Source organism: Phoenix dactylifera, chromosome 8 (assembly GCF_009389715.1).
Source record: "Phoenix dactylifera cultivar Barhee BC4 chromosome 8, palm_55x_up_171113_PBpolish2nd_filt_p, whole genome shotgun sequence".
Classification (NCBI taxonomy): domain Eukaryota; kingdom Viridiplantae; phylum Streptophyta; class Magnoliopsida; order Arecales; family Arecaceae; genus Phoenix; species Phoenix dactylifera.
In genome coordinates, this window is record NC_052399.1 from 11088433 (window position 1) to 11111985 (window position 23553).

Below are 23553 nucleotides of genomic sequence, written 5' to 3' on the forward strand. Positions count from 1 at the left end.
AAAAGAGATGAAGCCGGACTTCCCCTTCTGCTTCCACTATTTTCTAAATGCGGAGAAGAGAGCAGAGAGATTTCTGGAGAGAACCAGAGAAAGGAGGCGAGAGAAGAAGAATTTTGATCTGCACAAAAGAAGAACAGAATGACAGTCTGAGTTGATAGATGAGCTATGAGAGTTTGTACTTTGATCATCTGGCCCTATTTATATAGAGAAGGAGATATGGTTCCGTTACTATTGGAGGCCGAATTCACAGTGTGTTATAACCGTCCTTCCTCATATGGATCCTTTTAATTGTGGAGCTATAAGCTTTCCTCTTAATACATTTAAAATTCAAATATATTAGAATTTGGTCTTCCTGCATACCACGTATTGACCCATGATAGGCAAGTATATTTTATACCAGATCAGATATCAAAACACAGTTTTAATTATTTCTTTAGTTATCCTAAATATCTATTATTTTAAGTCGTGTCGTCATGTTGATCATGTTTCTTGAGTATTGACTTAGTTAATTCTCCATGCAACATTCAATTTATTTAAATTATTGACTAATAAAAAATTCTAAGAATGGAATTGAAAAAAGAAAAATTTAGTAATTAGTTTTGTTAGCCAACTCATTCCTTCTCCATGACTCGAGGAAGTTCATTTTAAAATTTAGACTTAGCCTAATTTATGATTGATTTTTTTTTTGTTGCTTAGAATTGGATATGTATTATATTTTTTTTGAATAAATATAATCATGAAAATCAACATATAAAACGTTCAATAACTGAGCTGGAGCTATGGAAGTAGAAATCCATAAAATGGTTCATGATTGGCTGTATATGTAGCAACTCAGTCAGGTGCATTAATCTTTATGTTAATATGGGTAGCCTTAAAAGAATAAAAATATTGCATTCAAATTTGATTGGCCTTTTTCCTAACGGTAACAAGAAAATACAATAAAGTCACCTTTCTAATTATCCATAGCTGTCTATGACCAAGTGTTGGAGCCGCCTCTAAATTCCAACAAGGGAAAAGCATCGAGGAAGCATGCACCAAGGCCAAGTTACGGACTCCATCCCTCAAACGGTTAAACCTAAACTTTTTTGGAAAAAATAAAAGGATCCTTGCATATCCCCCGGTTTGGAACCAAGGATGAAGCCAGAAAAGCAGTCCAGATTCATCCTCTTCCTCTGCAAGATATTGAACCCATCCTCATATCCGTCTACCTGCGTCCTCTCCTATTGAGATAGTACCTACCGACTCCCCTGGAATCTATTTAACTACCCCCTCCCAAATTCCCAAAATATACCTCCTCCCCCTTCCGAAAATACCCCCCTGGCCATCGGAAGAGGAGGGGACTAGGGGTACCAAAAAAAGTCCTCTTTTTTTCTGTTTGCCTCCATTAATGGCATCTATGGCGACCTTCCTCGCCAAAACCCCGATCTCAACCCCCCCATTCCCCAGTCCCCTCAAATACGATATCTCTCCTCGCCCTCTTCTCCCCTTCCCCCTCCTCGCTGCTCCCCGGCAGGCGGCGAGGACCCTCAGGAGCCGCCGGATCGCGTGCGGCCTCATCGAGCCCGACGGCGGGCGGCTGGTGGACCTGGTGGCGCCGGCGGGGCCGGCGAGGGATGTCCGGCGGAGGGAGGCGGCGGCGCTGCCCAAGCTCAGGCTCTCGCGGGTCGATCTCGAGTGGGTCCATGTCCTCAGCGAGGGGTGGGCGAGCCCCCTCCGAGGGTTCATGAGGGAAGCCGAGTTCCTCCAAGCACTTCATTTCAACTCGCTCCGCCTCCCGGACGGGTCGTTCGTCAACATGTCGGTCCCGATCGTGCTCGCCATCGACGACACCCAGAAGAAGGCCATCGGGAACCAGCGCAAGGTCGCGCTCGTCGACGCCAACAACAAACTCGTCGCCATCTTGAGCGAGTAAGAGAGTTTTTGTTGCCTTTTCCTTCGTAAAAATCTCTCCTTTTTATTGTTTTTTAGTGTTAGTGTTCTAACTAATCTGTGTGGTCTTTCTGATGATCAAAAATAGACTATACAATGCAAAATTATCTTTTTAGTTGCGAGTATAGTGAAAGAGGGGGTTTACTGCTGTTATATTTTGATGCTTATGGATGGATGTACTTAAGACTGCTTGAATCGTGTATGCTGGATTCTGTAAATTGTTTTATAGTGTGAATCGGTTAGTGAAGGATGTTATCTTCATAATTTCTACTGCGAGTGATGACTAGTGCTTTCTGTATTTATTTAACTGATTGATTTTGAGGTGTTGATAGGATTTTAGCTTCTTATTTTAGTTGTTTCAATTTTTCTAAGTGGATTGATTCGATATCAATGCTTGTAATTGGCTTTCAATGATTCAAAGGGCTCTGCTGAGATTTTTATTGCTGGGAAATCGACGGATGTTGGTAGGACATTCTTGTTAGTTTTTTTCTCCTACCATGTTTGGTGATACTTAAGTTTGACTGATATAGATTGCATAGGTTATTGAAGTTTCTGATCATGATGGAGGCTTCTGGTTTATGCATAGCTTATTTTTGTGATTTCATTGTTGAATTATATTTGTAATGTATTCGTAGTCTTACTTATAAAAAAATGTTTGCGTGAGTATAACGCAATTATGATGTTGAGCAAAAACTATTCACTTGTTGATGTGGATTGTGGAAACCCTATATCGCAACACGTGACCGGAGAGTCGTCTCTGAGAAGCTGATGACATCCGGTCAATGAGGACTCGACGACATGAATTTTATCAATTCAAATTATAGTTGGGATGATGTTATTAGTTAAACAGCTTTTAAGAATTTCTTTCACTTTTGTGGGTCCTACCTATGTATTTCAATGTAACATTATTGTTTTTTTTTCCTAAATACATATCAATATACTTAAAGTTCTAAAATTTGTGGAAGTGCCCCTAGCTGCATTATCTTAGACATGGGCTGGTAAAAATTGATCTCACATCTACCAACTAGCCTCGTAGGTGTCATGGTAGGCCCCGCTGTCATGTAAAGTTGCCTTTGCTAGGAATTCAACTTTGGGTTAATACTAAGTCACTGATTAGTCAAAAAGGAAAAAAAGAAGACACTGCTTTGTAATTCCATGAACTCTATTGACTTTGGATTATACTACATAGGAAACCCTATTTTGATGGTAAAAAGGCTTGTATTGCAATCATATGGGTGATTTGTCCTAGTAAGCAAATGGGATAATGATGCGCTGTATATATAATTAAAATTTCTCTTAGTAGTATGTGATAACCTTCCATCAATGATAAAATAGTTTAAGCTGTAGAATGTCTACATGTATGTATGCAGCTTATTATGTGCGTAAGACTTATCAATTATCTTATGATTTTAATTTTTTTTAATTATTAGTTTGATGATGCCAGTATAGGGTGATTGTGCCTTTATGTGAAAGTTCAAGATTAACTTTCTAGGGCTTTAGCATCTTGCATTAAATTTTACTACTATTACATTATAGTATTACTTATACATATTTTTTTCTTAAATTATTACTTCTATTACTTCACACTCATGCATATGAAAATGTTTATGTATGATTTTTTTTTTTGCAAAATCAAATTCTTTGGCCTTTTGAATCTAAATGTTCAGAGTCACAAGTTTCTTCTTACTACTTTGTTATATGTTCTGGATCTCATTATTAGTGTAACAGTGAGCACAGGAATCATGTGTATCTGGTTTAAAATTGAAGTATGGATCATATCTCATAGCATGTCCTGTTTTAGATGTTCCATTCTATATTGCGATTTGAAATTTATCAATAGTGTATTGTTAACATCTAATTTTGGAGCCTTGACAGTTTTATATTATGAGAAACCCTTATTAATGTTTGTTATGCTTATCTTGTAACATTTCTGAAATTATCAGTTCATGTTGATATTTGATTGTGAATTCATCTTAGGGTCTGGTGTTTGCGTTTACCTAGTTTATTTGAAATATAAGTAAACTGGATAAACTAGTATCTGCACTACTGTTTCATCATCTTAATGAAGTAAAGGGGGCATCTCGAAAAAAGATGACGTGCTAAACTTGATTAACTCGAGATTTTAGTGAGTTTAAGATTATGAAAACTTCAAGGACAATGGTATTTTTTATTTCCTCAGTGGAAGATTTTTCTGAAGTGTCCTTTCCCTTTGCTACTTCATCTTCCCTTTTCTTATTTCCTTTCCTTTTTGTCCTGTTCGGTCTTTCTGCCTGGATATTTTTCAAGTGGTGAGGTGATTCTAGACATCTGACTGGACCCTAATGCTTAGAAATCATTAAAGATTTAGGTCATACCTGAATCTGATGAGGCTTTATTTGTCAAACATGTAACAGTCACATGCTTTATTCCCTTTAAAAAATTGAGATATACATGTTTATTGTTGGTTTTCCTTATTTCTTGCTGTAATTTTTTCCCCAAGACATTCAGAGTTCCTTGTTTTAAAAATAAATATTTATTTTGATGCCTTTTTTATTGGGAATGCTCTTGGAACTTTTCTTCCTAGAGCAATGGTTACTAATGTATGAGTTCTGTGCTAGACATGAATATTGTAGACAATTCTATCTTCAAAACTATTAAAGGTAAAGATGAGGATACTTGTGGGTCCATTCTGCAGTATTAAAATTCTTGCAATGAAAAGCAGATCCTTCTAGACCAGCTGTTGTGCTAGGTTGATAAAGAATGGCACATGACTAGATTTCAGACATTTTTTCTGGCCACATAAGGTTTAGAGTAATGGCCAATATTTGACCATTATCTTGTTCTAATGGCCATTATTATAACTTTATACTGGGAATGATGGTCATTATTTGATAATTTCACTTTACTCTGGATAAAATAATGTTTATGAACTTGATTATCGATGCCAGATCGAAGAAATATTTTCTATCTAATTGACATCAAATATAACCTCATTTTCCTGTCATTTTCCATTATAACTGCTAATAACCGCTGCTATAGCCGCCATGCTTCTATTCCTAAATCAATCAAGTTAGGGGTGAACTGGTCTATTAACAGCTATTATTTCCATCATAATAGGACATAACATTTGCATAGGGTGTCTGTTATTATGCATGTACCTGCGGTGTCTCTATATGACATTAGTATGCATTTGACATACATGTGAAACCTTGCAATATGGAATTTTGAAGTGATAGAGACAAATGCAAAAAATAAGGAGCACAAAAAAGAACTTAAGGCCTTGCATGGATTATCAGGGAAGTTGGACAAGGGTATGGTGGCTGCTGCATCAGATTTTAATGAAACTTTTCTGGTGAAGATCATTGGGATTGGTCTTCTTGTTGAAGGAGTTACCAAATGATTTTGGGATTAGATATCATGATCTTTTCACAATGTATTAGGGGTATTTAAGGTTGTAATTGAGCTGAGCTTGCTCAAGCTTGGAACTGACCAAGCTTGTTTTGTTTATCATTATATTCAGCTGAATTTAAACTTATTTTTCAATTGAGCTGAAGGGGAGCCTATTTGATCAGCTCGATAATCCTAAATCGTGTTGTAATCAACTTGAGATTAAACAAAGCTTGGTTCAATCTTAAATGAAAATTCAATTCTTGATTCAAGCTTGGTTTAGAATTTGGTTCAGACCTCAATTAATATTTAATCAGTCCAAAACAAATGCACCAATCAAAATCAAGTTCAAGTTTGGTTTGTTTAGCTTCGAGCCAAGTTTTATTGTATCTCTTCTTGGGCTGAGCTTGAGCGGAGCTCGAGCTTTTCAATTTGTTTGACAGCCCTATGGGTATTCTACTTAATGATCCAAATCCCCACCTAAAAAAGCTAGGTAAAGGGTTATTACTTAGGGTCCTTGGCCTTGCTTCAGTAGCCAAGATCTCCTCAACACATACCTATTGTGAGACTAAACACATTCGTGTGCAGGTTCTCACACACACTTCTTGTTAAGCTGGGGTGTTCTTGCAAAGGGAAGGGTCCAATCATAAACACCAATAGCGACTTGTGATCAGCTCCAAAAGGGCCTATGCTGGCCATGGGTTACTTCAACTCTGATATCATTTGTAATGATGCAGGGCTTCCCCCAAAAAGTCCATCTAGAAGGTTATTATTTGAGGTTTCTTGGCCTTGCTCAAGTATCCAAGATCTTCCCAATGTAGATCTGCTATGGAATTAGGCACATAACCTTGCAGGCCCTCACATTTTCCATTTAAGCCTTAGCATCCTTTCCAATGGAAGGATCCTACCTTGAACGCCATAACCACCTCGTATTCATCCCAAATTGCAACATCCCCTAGCCCTATGGGCTGTGGATTGTGTCTGCTTTGATACCATTTCTAGCAATCGAAAACCTAACCTAGAAAGGGCTGGCTAGAAGTTATTTATTGGGGTCCTTGGCCCTGCTTAAGTATCCAAAATCTACTAATGCACACCCATTGTAGGACTAAACAAGTGCTTGCATGGGTCTTTGCATCCCATCTAGACACAAGGTTTTTAACTTTTTTCTTTCTTTGACAACTTTGCAATAGGTATTCCATTATATAGAATTACTGCTGAAAGTGCTAATCTTTCAGTTGCCACTTTAAGTTTCTTCTCAGAAAAATTTAACTTATTATGCATTCATTTCTAAGGTATTTCTCTATTTTCCTCTCAAGTCCCTATTGTTTATCATCTATAAAGATGCATGCCAGGTTCTCTTCTTGGATAGAGGTATTCCATCATATAGAGTTACTGCTGAAAGTGTTAATCTTTCAGTTGCCACTTTAAGTGGCTTCTTAGAAAAAATTAACTTATTATGCATTCATTTAAGGTCTTTTCTCTATTTTCCTTCTTAAGTCCTTATTGTTTATCATCTATAAGGTTGCACTCCAGGTTCTCTTCTTGGATAGAGAGAACAAAAGCATTCTGCTTTTTTCTGTCTGGCGTATTGTACCTTTAGTTAAGAATCATAGCCCATCACTTCTCTTTGTTGGAGATTGTAGTTTGATAGTAGCTGCACCTCTAGCTATAGAAAAGAGTTGGCTGTGCTACTGGTTTCAAACCAATTACCTGTCAGATTAACCACATCATTTTATGGTCATACCAATATAATGCATTTCTTATAGGTTCTTTGCAATATTCTAGATAATGCAATATCTTGACTGTTTGGCTAGTTTTTCAGACTTTGTTCATTTTACTTCAATCCATCATATGAATCATCATACTTTAGATATTCTCCGGAAAGCTCCAATCAAAGTTGTCTATACCGGTACCGGAACTCGTACTAGTCGCCCAATGGTACGGTACGGTGTTGGTACCATGCCATTCTGGTCCGTTTCGGATGTATTTTTATTTTCAAATTTTGAACCGAAGTTGGTAGATGATTTGTTGACTTTAATGTAAAGTTTGAAAATTAAAAAAGTTTGAAATGGGAAAAAAATAGTGTCGACACAAGATGAGCTGGAGAGGGAGGAGGAGAGGGAGAGGGAAAAAAGGAGGGAGTGGGTAGAGAGGGAGAGGGGGAGGGAGAAAAGGAGAGAGGGGGGAGGGGGAGAGAGAGAGAGGGAGAGGGAGAGGGAGAGGGAGGGATGAAGGGAGGAAGGGGGAGGGCGAAGGAATGGAAACTCTAACCCTAACCCTAACCCGACCGAGAGAGAGGGAGAGGTAGGAGGGAGTGACCTACCGGAGGGTGGGGGGCAGGCTATTGCGAGTGGCTAGGCGGACGCAGGGTTGAGGGGTAGGTGGTGTTTGTAAGCGAGGCATTTCTTGAACAGCGGGGAGTCTCTCTTGGGTATTCCGAGCCACCGAGAGGTGAAGAATCGAGGCTGAACCACATTAAATAGCTGGGAGAGGGGCAGTCTAAGTGAACCAGCCTCATTTCGTTTTAAAGGCTTGAACCATGTTGGCTTTCGACTGGTTCGGGATGGTTTGGCATTCCTTGGCTCTAATACTATTTCTTAAAATGGAGACTACTGATTGCAGTATATTCGAACTAGAATCGGCGCCAAGACTCATACATCTTGTCCTTTTGAAACAAAATCAATGACGAAATGGTGATAGAGCATTTGCGCAAATGACATTGCTAGGCATTGTTGTTCTATTCCACTTGTTTGCTATGATTTGCATTTGTTATTTGTTATATGTTTGTTATACTTATTAGTGCATCACCTTTCGTACATAGAAGTTGTTAATATTTTATTTTACATGTTGGAGGAAGTTTTAGGATCATCATTAGCTCTAGGCTCCAGTTGGTTGGACAAATATACGATATCTAATTATCCTTCAACCTTGTATGAAAACATATGTGTAATATTTGATTATTCTTCCATCCTGTATTGAATAAAGGTCATCTTGTGTTGCCTATATCTTTAAAACATCTGTGCATTATAGGGATTTTTATTTTTTACAAGTCTTTGATGTGTTGTGCGCAATTCTAGTAGAAAGCCTTTTAGTCAATTAACTTCTCTACTCGGCTACAAAGTTTATTTTGTACACAGCAGGGGGTTCTATTTTTCTCTTAATAGGAGTTCTAGGTATGGGTTTATATGGTTCCAATGAACCAACATTAGATTTTGAAAGATTAACTAATCAATCATATCCTGTGGCATTGGAAATAATATTATATTTTGGTTTCTTTATTGCTTATGCTGTCAAATCGCCGATTATACCCCTGCATACATGGTTACCAAATACCCATGGAGAAGCACATTACAGTACATGTATGCTTCTAGCTGGAATCTTATTAAAAATGGGGGCATATGGATTGATTCGGATCAATATGGAATTATTACCCCACGCTCATTCTATATTTTCCCCCTGGTTGGTAATAGTTGGAACGATGCAAATAATCTATGCAGCTTTAATTTCTCTCGGTCAACGCAATTTTAAAAAGAGAATAGCCTATTCCTCTGTATCTCACATGGGTTTTACAATTATAGGAATTGGTTCTATAACCGACATGGGACTCAATGGAGCCATTTTACAAATACTCTCTCATGGATTTATTGGTGCTGCACTTTTTTTCTTGGCGGGAACGAGTTGTGATAGAATACGTCTTGTTTATCTCGACGAAATGGGAGGGATATCTATCCCAATGCCAAAAATATTTACCATGTTCAGTAGTTTCTCGATGGCTTCTCTTGCATTGCCAGGAATGAGTGGTTTTGTTGCGGAATCAGTAGTATTTTTTGGAATAATTACTAGTCCAAAATATCTTTTAATGCCAAAAATACTAATTACTTTTGTAATGGCAATTGGAGTGATATTAACTCCTATTTATTTATTATCTATGTCACGTCAGATGTTCTATGGATACAAGCTATTCAATGTTCCACACTCTAATTTTTTGGATTCTGGACCACGAGAACTATTTGTTTCAATTTGTATCTTTCTACCCGTAATAGGAATTGGTATTTATCCTGATTTCGTTCTCTCGTTATCAGTTGACAGGGTACAAACTATCCTATCTAATTACTTTTATAGATAGTGTTTCATTAATGAGACAAAAAGTCTTATAATTCTTTAATTTTAAGATTTTTTTTTTAATCGTTCGCTGTACAATGCAAAAAAATAAAGTGAATTAGAATTGTAATGAGATGTATTTCGAGTTTTTGTTTTGACTGGTTGTCAAAACAAAAACTCGAACAAGCAAACTTTCGTTATATATGGGACGATATTCTTATGTATTTTTCATGTAGCTTATTCAATTAGATGTTAATGTGAATGAACCATAACTATGTAAACCTATTCCTAATAGATTGACCCCAAAATAGCATATCCAAATTATAAAAAACCCTATAGAAGCTATAAGTGCCGAATTCGTACCTTGTAAACTTTGATTTGTTCTAGTATGTGAATAAATCGCGAATATGGTCCAAGTAATAAATGCCCAAGTTTCCTTCGGGTCCCAACTCCAATAAGATCCCCATGCTTCATTAGCCCATACTGCTCCACAAAGAATGCCTATGGTTAAAAAGGTAAACCCTAAACTAATCATACGATAACTCCAATAATCCAAACGCTGAGTCAATTGATATTTGTAATAATTTCGAAATGAAAGAAAAGAAGTGTTTTTAAAAACGCTTCTTCTTTTTTCATTCAAGTATTTAATCTCACCAAAGAAAAATGATCTAATTAAGAAATTATTGCTTTTACAAAAAAAAATTGATGTTGTTTCGAAATGTAATGACTAGAAGAGCGATTGATAATAACGATCCGCATAAAAGAGCTGCATAGCTCAATAACATCATACTTACGTGCATCATTAACCACTGAGATTGTAGAGCAGGTACTAATATTGCGGATTGATGCATTTCAGTTGAAAGACCCGACGTAGCGAAACCTTGAGTAAAAATAGTACTTGGGGTAGTTATTGTGCTTAAATCATTTTTATGGTTCAATTTCTTGGAAATTATATGAATAATAAAGAAACTGCATGAAAGGAAGATTAATGACTCGTATAAATTACTTAACGGAAAATGTCCCGAGGAAATCCAACGAGAAACTAATAATCCTGTTATAGAGAAAAAGGTGGCTATCATCCCTTTTTCCGATGAATCACGTAATCCTACGATTTCGTAGACTAATAAGTTCATGAAATGAATCGTAATCACAATTGAAATGATCGAAAAAGAGATATTAGTTAATATATGTTCTAAAGTCACAAATATCATAAAAAAAGGTGTCCCATTACAGAATTGAAATCGGAAATCGGAAATGGAATCTTAGTCTTAAAATGAATTCATCAACAGATGATGCCTTTCAAGGAAAAAGTCTTGACACAGCATTTTCCCACTGTCTCATCTATCTCATAGATGAGTAAGGTTGGCTAAAGCACCAAAAAAATAGTAAGTAAGAGAGCACCACCAGGATAAAGATAAAAAGGATCAACAAATTATCCAACGACACTTGGGTACACTTCTTTTTAACCATGCATTCCTTTAGGTTTAGCTCAGTTTGGCCCTGCCTCCTTCTCTTCCCAAGCTTCTTGGAGCTTGGTCAAAACTCGTCCGCATGTCCTGTCCAAGTGAGAATCTTTCTTCCTGCCCCTCCAGCTCCCATTTTAGCTTATCTTTCTTCTGTCATCGGTGATGGGAACCCTGGTAGGAATTAAGGAGGGTTCTGAGTGGGTAGGTTTGATGCTAGCTTTGTTGCCTTGGCATTGGCTGATTAAAGATATCCTCGCAAAGGCGCCATCTTAAGTAAAAACATGACTTTCAGAACAATTAATTATCTTGGTTAATGAACCTCTTCGATTGTTGCAAAATGAAGAAATGATTTCTAAGATGCCTTTAGGGGTGTCAGTGGGCTAGGTTGGGCCGGACGGGCCTAGTGTCAAGCAATCATGAAGTTTAACTGTCAGGCTTGAGCCCGATCTAGCCTGGATCATGTTCAGAGGTGTTAGGCCCAAGTCCAACCCAGTTCAAGAACCTTTTTTGGAGCATAGCTGGGCTAAAATTGGGCCTTATTCATTTTTTTTACTGATTTCCCAGCCCAGGCTCATTCCAAAATTTAGTTAAATATCTATTTTCAGGCTGAAGCCTTGGCCCATGGCCCTAAAACTTGAGCTTGGGCCCATGGCGCTAAAACATGACACATGCCCTATTTTTTTGCAGTTGGTTCTTTGGGCCGATTGGGCCAGCCGAGCCCATTGACAGCCTGGATATTTGACTCAACAACCTTGAAAACAATAAAATGTTATTACTATTTTTAAAGTGCTCTATGGCCGGTTAACTTTTGGAAGGAAATAATCTTAAAGAAAGGTAGCTGTATGTGTTTATGGTCATCGTGAATAGTCTAATCTAATATTGTAAGTAGGATAATGTAGTAAAATGTCTAGTATTTATTAATGATTCCTAATAAATTATCTTGTAGGGTAAAGGATTCATTAATGATTCCTAATAAATTATCTAGTATTTATCTGCAAGTGAAGAGTTGGGGGAGTTATGTTTCCTCCGATCTTATGCTGGATACTTCCTTAAGTAATTTAACAAATTTTTCTTGTAAATTTTATACTATCTATATGCTACTATTGAAGACTTGAAATTATCAATCCTTTTTCTTTTAAGAGAAGAGTTGGGCGGGAAGTTATGTTTCCTTAAACCTTATGCTGGTCTAATTTTTATTTCTTTAGCTACAATGGGAATTTAGCCTTTTATATAAGAAATAAAAAAGGATCTATAATTCCACTGAAGAGGAGATGCTCCTGAACTGAAAGGTATGAAGTATGAACACTATGGTCGAGCTACCAATTTCTTCTCTTTTATGTAAGGATAGACGGTTAAAGCTTATGACATATATTATTCTGAAGTTTGAGATTAAATATTTTTTAACATATAATTATTTTAAAAAGTTAACAAAAATGTTTAAAGCAATGGAGCATGTTGAATTAGCTTGTCAAACATCTAGAATCCGGTGAAAATTCAGACAATATTGTTCTTAGGATTTTTGGACTTTAGGAAGCTTGCCTGCCCCTATATCCTGGTTCAGATACGTGTACCCTATTACCAGAAAATGTGTTGTTCTGTATTCTCAATGCATGCACAGGAGTTAAAACTAATATTTCATATATTTGAATGATTTTTTCTGCTACTTTAAAAAATTATTATGACCATTGTCCTAATGAATCATTATATTTCCAATCAGATATATATGTCATTTAGTAAACAGAAAAAATGAAGAATATATGTAATATGCATGGATTCTATTTTAACTGGTGTATGACAAATGTGTCTGAGTGCAAGTATGAATTGATCTACCCTATATGCCAGGTTTTATAAACTGGTTTTTGAATCAGTTGCTCACATTCTTTTTACAAGGGTTTTCTAAGTGATGTCCATAAAAATAATACATCCTCATGTAATACAAATATGTTAAGAATCACGAAACTGTTCTTACCAAAACGATCCTTAGATGCTTGTTCAAACTAATCAAAGATGGGCAGAAGTTACATAAACCGCTTCAAGTATTGTAGATTTCAAGATATGGATTTGCTAGTCTGAATATTTGGATATTTGTTAGGACTGTTGGCAATTCTGTATTAACAAGTTCTTGCCTTTCCAAGTCTATAACATTAAATTGCCATATTGATTTCTGTGATGGAGAAAGGGATTTATTTAAAGTCACTAGGAATAAGTGCTACAAGTGGTTTAAAATTGCTTACTCTATGTGGAACCTGGAGATTCAAGGATCAACATAGACATATCCTGAGTAGACCATAGAACTAAATAGTGTAACAAAAATACAATATTTTGAATTGAATATAGGTCTGGATAAAACATGCTGATATAATGAGCTTTTTAATAACAATTCATGCTTTAATCAATCATTAGATAATAGTATAGATTAATCAAGGAAATAATGACCATAATCTTTACCATCAAGCATTGTCCCATGTATGTACTGTCAGCATATGAAGCCTCATTTGCCAATGATTCCTACTGAGAGTTACCTCTAGTGTTATGGCAAACCTTGCCAAATTCTTTTTCAAGGGTGAAGTCCATGTTGCCTTAGCTTATCTCATCTTCCTGAAATCCTTTGACAAAGCATTGTCTTAATAAGCCCTTGCTCCTTTATTTTCCTTGCACTTCAATTTCGTAAATATTTATGTTGTATCAAGAAAAAAAAGAAACTTCATACACTTCAGATTGCAGTAACACATGTATGTACAGAGTTAAATTTTATCATAATTTCTCTGGCATTGCGTGAATGAAGTGTGATGTAATGCAGAAGAAATTGAGCAGAGATGAAGGAGATTTTTAGCATAAATTTGAATACACAATTAAATGTTCGAACAAATATTACATGTTAACATCTAGTGCTTCAATAAACAAATTTTTTGTTATGACCCATTGTATACATCGATGTGCAGTTCCAATATATATCATTCCATGACTTGTCATACTGATCTATACCGCCCCATACCAAGCGTGCTATACCATACTGATACCAAATCGGGTCTTAGTATGTGAGGTTCACCAAGTTTTGGTACACCGAACCGACCCCTATATTGGATGTACTGACACTATACCAGCATGGTACCTATATAGGTCCGGTACTGAGATGACGAACCTTGTATCATTCTCATTCTAAGTTTATATTTAATGCGAGATTCATATTTCCCCAATGCATCAAACAATTGCCATTGCAAAATTAACCTGTAGATTCCATACCATATGAATGGTAAGTACAATTGTTAGATGGGACCCACCTATAGTTCTAATGTAGCTGTTATATAGTATGTGATCCTTCATCTGCACAATATCAGTTATATACCATGTACTTATTGTTGGACCAAAGAAGAATGACATGCATAGTGCTCTTAGTTTTTTGGAATGTGGATGCCTTAAAGACATCTTATGTTACAAATAGTACTGTGAGACATGCTAACTTTAAAGCCAAGGTGTCTGACTTTTTCTAGTTAATATAGCAATATAGCAACCACCAAGGTCTGCCGAACTGGTACCGAAACCCGTACCGGTCGGTGGATGGGCGGAAACGGCATGCCTATTTTTTTTTGGAGTTTTTCAAGTTAATTTAATTGGTAATCAATCTTGTTGAACTTTTTCAATTATTTTAAGTCTAATTTGATTTTTTTTTAATATTTTTTGATGTTTCTATGATCCTAGTTTAACCTAAAGGATGCATCTTATTGTTTTAAAATGATACAAAACATAAAATAATTGGTGAGATGCTGCATGCTACAAGAAGCAACATGAAATATCCTCAAATCAAGTAGTGAGGTGAAAAATATAAAATAATACAATCTGTTACATATGTTTAATGTATAATATATATACTGATATCTAAAATCTCGTCGAATGGTGATGCCCCTCGTAGATATCCGAATTATTAGCATAGTCCGGAGGTATATCATCCCACCTTTCTAACCAAACAGCATTGTAGTCTTATATGTTCATCCTATAAGGAACACGCTTCGGGTTATAAGCACTCTCGGATCTCTTGTTGAAGCTCTGGCTCTGAGAGGAGTCCTAGGCCTAGGTCACTGTGCACATAATCACATCAAAATTTGAATAAATGGACATCAAATTTTATTGGAGAGTAGCTTGCATGTCCCTAAATACACTTTTGAGTTTTGATGTTACATTTTTTTAATTTTATTTGTTTATATTTTTTTTATTTTTTAATCCGAAAATATATTTTTAATTTTTAAAAATTATATATAATTCAAAAAATAAAAATTTTATGTCATCATGTAAATCATCCATAGACCTACAACATATAATAAATTGGAAGCCAAATCAAAAATTTTGGCATAATCTCTTCTTATTTTGCAAGTTTCGAGCTATTTTTTCAAGCCCAAAAAAAATTTAGAAAAAATGAGATAGGAGAGGGGAAGCACACCTTATTTAGGATTGGATCTTCCTTCAATCACGTTGAATCGGTGTGATTTCGCAAATTGGGGGGAAGGAGGAGTTGTTTAGCCGTCTTACGGCTAAACAAACTTTCAAAAAAAACTGTTGGGGCCTTCCTAACACTTTTTTTTAACAAAAGAAGCGGAGGGGGAGGGAGCTCGGTTCCGAACTAGGTCGACTCGGTGCGAACCGTCGTTCGAACGGAACTGGTTGGCCGATTTAGTTAAGCTCGGGCATTTTTTGACCGGTTCTGATCGGTTTGGAACCTGTTCCGGCTGGTTCGGGGCTGGAATCGATTCCATTAGGCGAACCGACCCAGTTTTCCATTGGGTCGGCTCGGTACGGTTCAACCTACCTTGATGACCACTTTCATCCGAAGCTCTCAAGTATGTGTAAAATACATTAATTATCTAAGCTTTCTTTCTAAGGATTTATTCACATTAGAAATTCTTGCTGACCTATATTGGCTCTATACACAAAATCTTACCTTTTAGCATTTCCAATACATATCTACATTAGCTTACCTCCACTTTGAGCATCTTATTGCCAATTATTGCTTGATAGCTCGCTTTAGAAACTTAAATAGTGCTTTGCATGCATATGGTTAAAGTAAGTAGGATTTTGATTGTTAACTGATTATCATAATTAACCTTAGTTGAAATAACATCATATTTTCTATAATATTTCATGTTTTGAGGGGTGTGAAATGTGTTAGCATTTAACTACTGTATTTTGTTAATCTCATTTTAGAGTTTTAATTGGATGTCTTCTCACTTTTTCTTTCAGCATTGAGATCTACAAACATAACAAAGAAGAAAGAATTGCAAGAACTTGGGGAACAACTGCTGAAGGCTTGCCATATGTTAAGGAAGCTATTGAAAATGCTGGAAACTGGCTAATTGGAGGAGATTTGGAAGTTACAGAGCCAATCAAGTACAATGATGGTCTTGATGGCTATCGGCTGTCACCTGCTCAACTCCGTGAAGAATTTTCGAGGCGCAATGCTGATGCAGTATTTGCTTTCCAGCTTCGAAATCCTGTACACAATGGGCATGCTTTACTCATGACAGACACACGTAGACGTCTTCTAGAAATGGGCTACAAGAACCCAATTCTATTGCTTCATCCACTGGGGGGCTTCACCAAAGCAGATGATGTACCACTTGGTTGGAGAATGAAGCAACATGAAAAGGTTCTCACGTTAAACTATCAGATATATCTTTTAGCAATAGCAATATACTGGATCAAACTCTTGTTATCCATTTCATTCCTGCATCAAATTTGATGTTTGTATGTCTGACCGAATTTTGTCATCCCAATAACACGTAGTTGAAACTCTGCTTAATCCTTTTTTTCTTTCAAAAAGAAAACTAGGACATCATATGGATGCTTATAAGTGGTTCATGAGTGCTAAAAATTCTTTTTTGCTTCCCCTGGTTTATTACAGGTTCTTGAGGATGGTGTACTTGACCCAGAGACAACAGTAATTGCAATATTCCCCTCTCCCATGCATTATGCTGGTCCGACTGAGGTGCAGTGGCATGCAAAGTCTCGGATAAATGCTGGCGCGAACTTCTATATTGTGGGTAGAGACCCAGCTGGTATGAAGTACCCAAAACAAGACAAGGACCTTTATGATCCTGATCATGGAAAGAAAGTTCTGAGTATGGCTCCAGGACTTGAGAAGCTTAACATTCTACCGTTCAAGGTATACTGACTGACCCTATGAAATTTTTCAACTCTAATGAAGACTAGCAATTCAGACATCCATAGCATCTCGCATGTGCATTCAAATATGATGTTTTGCTTCATGTGCATGAAAAATTAGAATTGGACATGGGAAGGTGCCATACCTCAGTCATTTATATGCATATTCTTTTTTCAATTGTATACACATCGAATTATGATCTTCGAAGGTGGGAGACGGTTTTGGGGGGTGGGGGGGGGGGGAGTTCTGAGTATGGCTCCAGGACTTGAGAAGCTTAACATTCTACCGTTCAAGGTATACTAACTGACCCTCTGAAATTTTTCAATTCTAATGAAAACTAACAATTCAGACATCTATAGCATCTCGCATGTGCATTCAAATATGATGTTTTGCTTCATGTGCATGAAAAATTAGAATTGGACATGGGAAGGTGCCATACCTCAGTCGTTTATATGCAAAATCTTTTTTCAATTGGGTACACATCAAATTATGATTTTCGAAGGTGGGAGAGGGTTGGGGGGAGGGGGAGCGAGGGAGAGAGAGTATGCCAGCCTTGTAGGAGTTCAGATAGTAGTATATATAAGATCTGCCAAACCGCTCGGTTTGGCTCGTACTGAGCCGACCCAGTGGGGATTGGGTTGATTTGCCTATTTTATTTGGGATCGGCTTCCAACCAACCGGAACTGGTCCCGAATCGATAGAAACTGGCCAAAACGGGCTGAAAGCGGTGTGAATCATTCGGTTTGCACCGAGTTAGGCCGGTTCCGAATTGGCCCACTTCTCTCTCTCTTTTTTGTTTTAAAGAATGGTAGTTTCTCAGGCCTTCCCAACCTATCCGAATACATCTTCTTCCCCACAACAAAACATACGCTGTTTCAGCACGATTGAAGAAGAATCCAATCCTAAATAAGGTATGCTTTCTCTCCCTTATCTTATTTTTTCTTCTTTTTTTTGACGCCAAAAAATATCTTAAAATTTGCAAAATAAGTGGAGATCATCCTAAAATTTTTGATTTTGGCTTGATTTTATGATATGTTATAGATTTATGGATGAGCTATACAATGTCATAAATTTTTTAATTTTTAGGTCATATATGGTGCTGGTAGTTATCCCGACGTATTTGTACTTGAAAATTTTCACAGGAGGTTCGAGAGTTGATGAAGAAACACTTAGCTGATTTCAAAATAGCAAAGGGGAGAATTTTCAAGAAGGCGGAGGTGGACCGCCGAGTGGCAAAACCATCTTTCTATTACTCCAGGGAGTCAAAGAAGGCATCTGTTCCAAATGACGAGGAGACACAGATCCATGCGCTATTCAGACGAGTCTGGATGATCAGTGGCAGCAGGATGAGGTGGCCATACATAGGGCTCGATTTTGGCCCTCATACTATGAGTCGGGCTTTGGTTCTGTAAGCAGTAAGATAGATCCAGAGTTCAGGAGGATTTTCTCAGTTAGGAAGGCCGTCAGCAGAGGCGGTGGCCATATTGCATCTATGCTAGAAGCTTTTGGTAGTAGAAAATCCTCTAGGGAGACTCCACCAGGAGCCATCATCCATGATTTAGATCCACTTGCTTTCTCCAGCAAAGATTCGAAGCAGTAAATGATTGACACAATGCTAAAGAAGGATAAAAAGGATATGTGGTGAGCTATTGGATGCTGGTTCTACTTCAGCCACATCCCAACGAATATGGTAGATAATACGTACTATAGATTTGTATTTTCTCTATATAGGCTATCGATCCTGGTGTAGATCCTCTAGGATTGAAGGACATCTACAGTGAGCTTCTTGAAAATAATAAGGATGAGCTAGAGAAGTGGATTGTCTCTTACAAGAGTAAGTGGCTGACAAATGGACTGACAATGATGTGTGATGGTTGGACCGATCCTATTAGATAAAGCATTATTAACTTCTTGACATATTGTGATATGAGACTTTCTTTCATAAGTCGCTTGATGCTTCCGATCCGGTACACAATACTGTATATCCTCAGATTGATAAAGGAGGTGATTGATCAGGTAGGAGAGGAGAATGTTGTGCAAGTCATCACTGATAATGGGCTACAATATAAAATCACCGGAAGATCATGATGGAGCGACGACCACATATTTTCTAGACCTCGTGCTGTATATTGTATCGAGCTAATGTTAATAGACATTGCGATGATTAATAGGGTGCAACAGATAGTGGAGACAGTCTAAACCATCACCAGATATATTTATAGTGATGCATGTGTTCTATCACTAGTGAAGAGGTATGCAAGGGGAGAGGTCTTTTTACTAGGTGTGACGGTTTGCTACCAACTACATTGCACTTGATAGCCTTCTTGAGAGGAAAGCAACCCTATGTCAGATGTTTGTTAGTTCCGAGTGGTAGGAAAGTAGATTTGAGGGCCGACATTGAAGAAAGCACTGTCGAGGACTTGGTGGCGAGGCAGATATTCTGACAGCAAGCCGAGAAGATAGTGAAGGCTATCAAACCATGGTACGAAATGCTTCGGGCTATAGACAATGAGAGGTTTCCTCAGATGGGCTTCTTGTATCATATGATAGAGAGGGCAAAGATTCGGATCAAGGAGACAGATCCGACGTATGTCCAAGATTACATTGATATCATTAAGCGGTAGTGGGACTACTAGATGGATAGAAACTTGTATCTAGCAATAAGTAAGAATATTGAAAATTAGACTGCTCCTGTACTTGTACAATTTTACTAAGACAATTACGAACTCTATCTGCAACATACTGCATGAATCTAAGGTTTCAGTACACCGTATCTAGAATTGATATGGATGAACTTTTGGCCACTCTGCATAATGTGATTTACAAGATGGAGCCTGATCTAAAAGTCGCAGCCTAATATTTAGAAGAGGTAAGTTAACTAATTTATTCAATTATTAATATTTTATAATATAGTTTTTTTTCACAAATGAAAATATTTAGAGAGGGCACTGGCAGCTTTGGAGTCTCGGCAGCTGTCATAAAAAAAGTATGAATTCAGGTATGTTACAAATCAGAAGGACATTTACCTGACGTTAGATGATTACTAATATGATACTATCTTATATGTAATTTTTTCAATATTTTTGCAGTTAAATGGTGGATTCATTTTGGTTTGTTCGCGAAAAATCTTAAGTTGCTAGCTATAGGGATCCTCTCCTAGACGGTCTCCTCAATTGGCTGCGAGAACAGCTAGTTCAACTTCGCCCTCATCCACAGCAAGCAGAGAAACCGTCTACCGTAGAAGTGCCTTAACGACCTTGTATATTTTTACTACAATTTGAGGTTGAAGTTAAAGTGCATTTAGTAAGAAATGGATCTAAAGTACATAGATTTGATCCATAGTACTTTCGTTGACGATGGGGATGATCCTATGATCGGATGGCTTGTGGGCCAGCAGCAAAACCTAGAGCTTGATGAGCGAGGATCGCCTTCACAGCCGGCTAATTTCGTAGCCAGCAAGGCTAGGATCGATGTTGGACAATGGGCAGATTGCAATATTCTATGCATCCTTTTAACTGATCAACCACAACCACAGGAGTCATTGGGGAGCCGATCATCACATGACTTGTTTGAGACATCCTTTCAGAGATGTGATCGAGAGATGCTTAGGCTAGGCCATTACGCTATTCGGTCGACTTGGTCAGGTAGGCAACATTCATCCTCCCAACATAGCCAGGCAGAGGGGCACAAAAAACAAGTAGGTAGAGGGCCACGAATGGTAAGCATGTAGCTACTCAGCATACCAAAAAAAAAGGCACCTGCAGCCTCCATGGAGAGTGTGGAGGAGCCAATTCACTCAGATTCAGGGACTAGGAGCAGCAACAACGATGACAATTTTAGTGGTCATGGATCTGTTGGTCAGAGAGAGTGGAGGATATAAGACCATCGTTCATGAGACAGCCGCAGAGTGGTTTTCGATTCACCGGTGAGTTCCAATTTACGCATGCTATATAGTATAGGGACCACGGTGCACGATTTGGTAGAGTCTGCAAGGATATGATTGCATATAGGAGACGAGCTCTTCGAGGTCATTCAAAAGGACACGATGCAGCTGTAGATGATCTTGTACATGGAGTAGGATCAATAGACGTATCAAGTTCCGAGTCTTATACTAGATCCTATTATCCGCGGTCATAGGCAACCTATGATCCATATGGATATGAATATGGATATGGTGCATCTGAGGCATTGTCTTTCGGTGGCCATCTTACATAGACCGAAACATCTTACAAGTCGGATTTTGTTGCGAGCATATTTGGATGGACTCTTCCATAGCCATATTATCAGTCAGAGGATACCTCTCAAAGCCAGAGCTTCAACGAGAGATCAGAGAGTGGTTATAACCCAGAGCGCATTCATTATGGGATGAAATACAAGACTACAACGCCGCTTGGTTAGAAGGGTGGGCTGATATGCTTCGTGACTATGTTAATGATCTGGATATTTACGAGAGGCATTGCCTCTTGACGAGGTTTTAGATATCGGTATGTATGTTGTACTTTAAATATATGTAATTAATTATATTATTTTATATTTTCTACTTCACTAGTTGATTTTAGGATATTTCATGTTGCTTCTTGTAGCATACAACATCTCACTAATCATTTTGTATTTTGTATCACTTTAAAACAATAAAATACATCATTTAGGTTAAACCGGGATCGTATAAGCATCAAAAAACATCAAATTATACTTAAAATCATTGAAAAAGTTGAAAAAATTGATCAAACTTAATTAAACTTGAAAAACTTAAAAGAAAAAAATTAGGCATGCCGGTTCGGAACCGGCACGGCCAAACATACCATATGTCAGTACAGTACCGTGCTGACTCGCCCACCGACCGGTACGGGTTCCAGTACCGATTCTGCAGACCTTGAGTATATGTTTAATAAAATTGGTGTCCTGATTTTCTCAAGTTTACAGATTTGCAAATTGTGCCATCTGATTCTCGATTTCTGATGAAACTTGTTAGCTATTACAAGTTTACCAACGTCCTTTTATATTGTTTTCTTTTCCTATAAGTTATTTAGGTAGCATGGCTTAAGCCGATGGCGTAATTTAGCTGCTATCCTATTATAACATCTGTTCTATCATGGTAATATCAGCTTCCATATTTCATTTTCATTGTTTGTCTGCCTAAAATAATATTTTTGAATTGAAATCTGAGTTCAAGTAATAATATTTTAATCTACAAGGACATCATGAAATTACACTTTATCTCACCATTATTAATCTATAATGACTAACAACAGCCATTACTTTATACTCCAAAAAATCCTGTCCAGGGCTGAGCTGGGTTGATCATGGTCATTGTTTACATGGCATTGGTACCTAACGATTTTAGAAGAGCTTAATTATTATGGGACATCAACATTACTCAAAACTTTCAAAGTATACACCAAATTACCATTTTGAGTGACTTATATGTCAGTAGCGATCATAACCTCAGCGTTATACTTCATGCTGACTGCGGCAACATTATATTTCATGCATCGGGGCTTGGTTTGGTTTATTATTATTCATTTTTGGATGACTAGGTTGCTGCATATGACATAAAGAAGCAGAAAATGGATTTCTTTGATCCTTCCAGGCCTCAAGATTTTCTGTTCATCTCTGGCACGAAGGTAATTTACTTTACTGTTCACATGTGATAAATAACAGCTTGTTTCAAGTGATACTGAAATGATTTGGTTGGGACATACAGATGCGGTCTCTTGCACAGAACAGACTGGATCCACCAGATGGCTTCATGTGTCCAGGTGGATGGAACGTACTGGTTGAGTACTACGAAACACTGCTGCTGGAAGCTGTATCAAATTGAACTGCAACACACTGGCATAGAGTGCAGAAATTAGGCTCCTTCGAGCTGCAATTAATTCTATGAGATTGTGAACAGTATTTTCAATCTGTGTGCAGCAAACTGTATGTGGTGTGAACAATACGTTCGATCTGTGTGAAACAAACTCCGTTATATTGCTTGTGTATAGAAACTAAATTATTTGTGAGGTTTGTGAGATATTTGTGCTTATAATTGCTTGCCTTAAAATGTTAGTTGTGATGAGAAAAGGAACAGACAAGTGTGTCATAATGATTAGAGTAAGTGGTAGAATTTGTTATATTGAGAAGGTCAAAGAATTTTATGACCATAAAAGATGTCCTTGGAGGATAAGAGCAACCGGTAGATCATGCCTTCATGTGGACTTGATGGGCTTCCATAGCATGGGAGAGTTATTGTTTTATGGTTTTGAAGGTGAATGGATCTGACAACCATGTACTAGCAGGAAGAAGGAAGGTGCCTGTCGATGACATGCTCATCATAGGCACATAACGCCAACGACACAAGGATTAGGGCATGAAGCTCAGTTTCGAAGGATGAAAATGCAGGGGGCGACCATGTCAAACACTTAGGAAAATATCTCATACTAGAATACTTGGGTGACTTATGACCATATTTTACTAGGTATTTGAAAATTAGTACCATGAATTAGGATTGTTACTATTGACTATTGAGGGTATACCATTATTCCCACAGATTTT

At 37.5% G+C, this 23553-nt stretch overlaps 2 protein-coding genes across 2 annotated transcripts; both read left to right on the top strand.

The window, feature by feature from the left end:
• The first annotated feature begins 1125 nt into the window (after positions 1 to 1125).
• LOC103720197 (ATP sulfurylase 1, chloroplastic-like) lies at positions 1126 to 23047 on the top strand. The gene is made up of 5 exons (XM_008809801.4): positions 1126 to 1908; positions 16095 to 16500; positions 16756 to 17016; positions 22554 to 22640; positions 22721 to 23047. The coding sequence occupies exons 1-5, from the start codon at positions 1388 to 1390 to the stop codon at positions 22835 to 22837; spliced, it is 1392 nt and encodes a 463-aa protein (XP_008808023.2). The 5' UTR covers positions 1126 to 1387; the 3' UTR covers positions 22838 to 23047.
• On the top strand, positions 8361 to 10447 carry LOC120111572 (NAD(P)H-quinone oxidoreductase chain 4, chloroplastic). Its single transcript, XM_039128940.1, has one exon. It carries the CDS (start codon positions 8471 to 8473, stop codon positions 9419 to 9421), a length of 951 nt encoding a protein of 316 aa, XP_038984868.1. The 5' UTR covers positions 8361 to 8470; the 3' UTR covers positions 9422 to 10447.
• Positions 23048 to 23553: the final 506 nt, after the last annotated feature.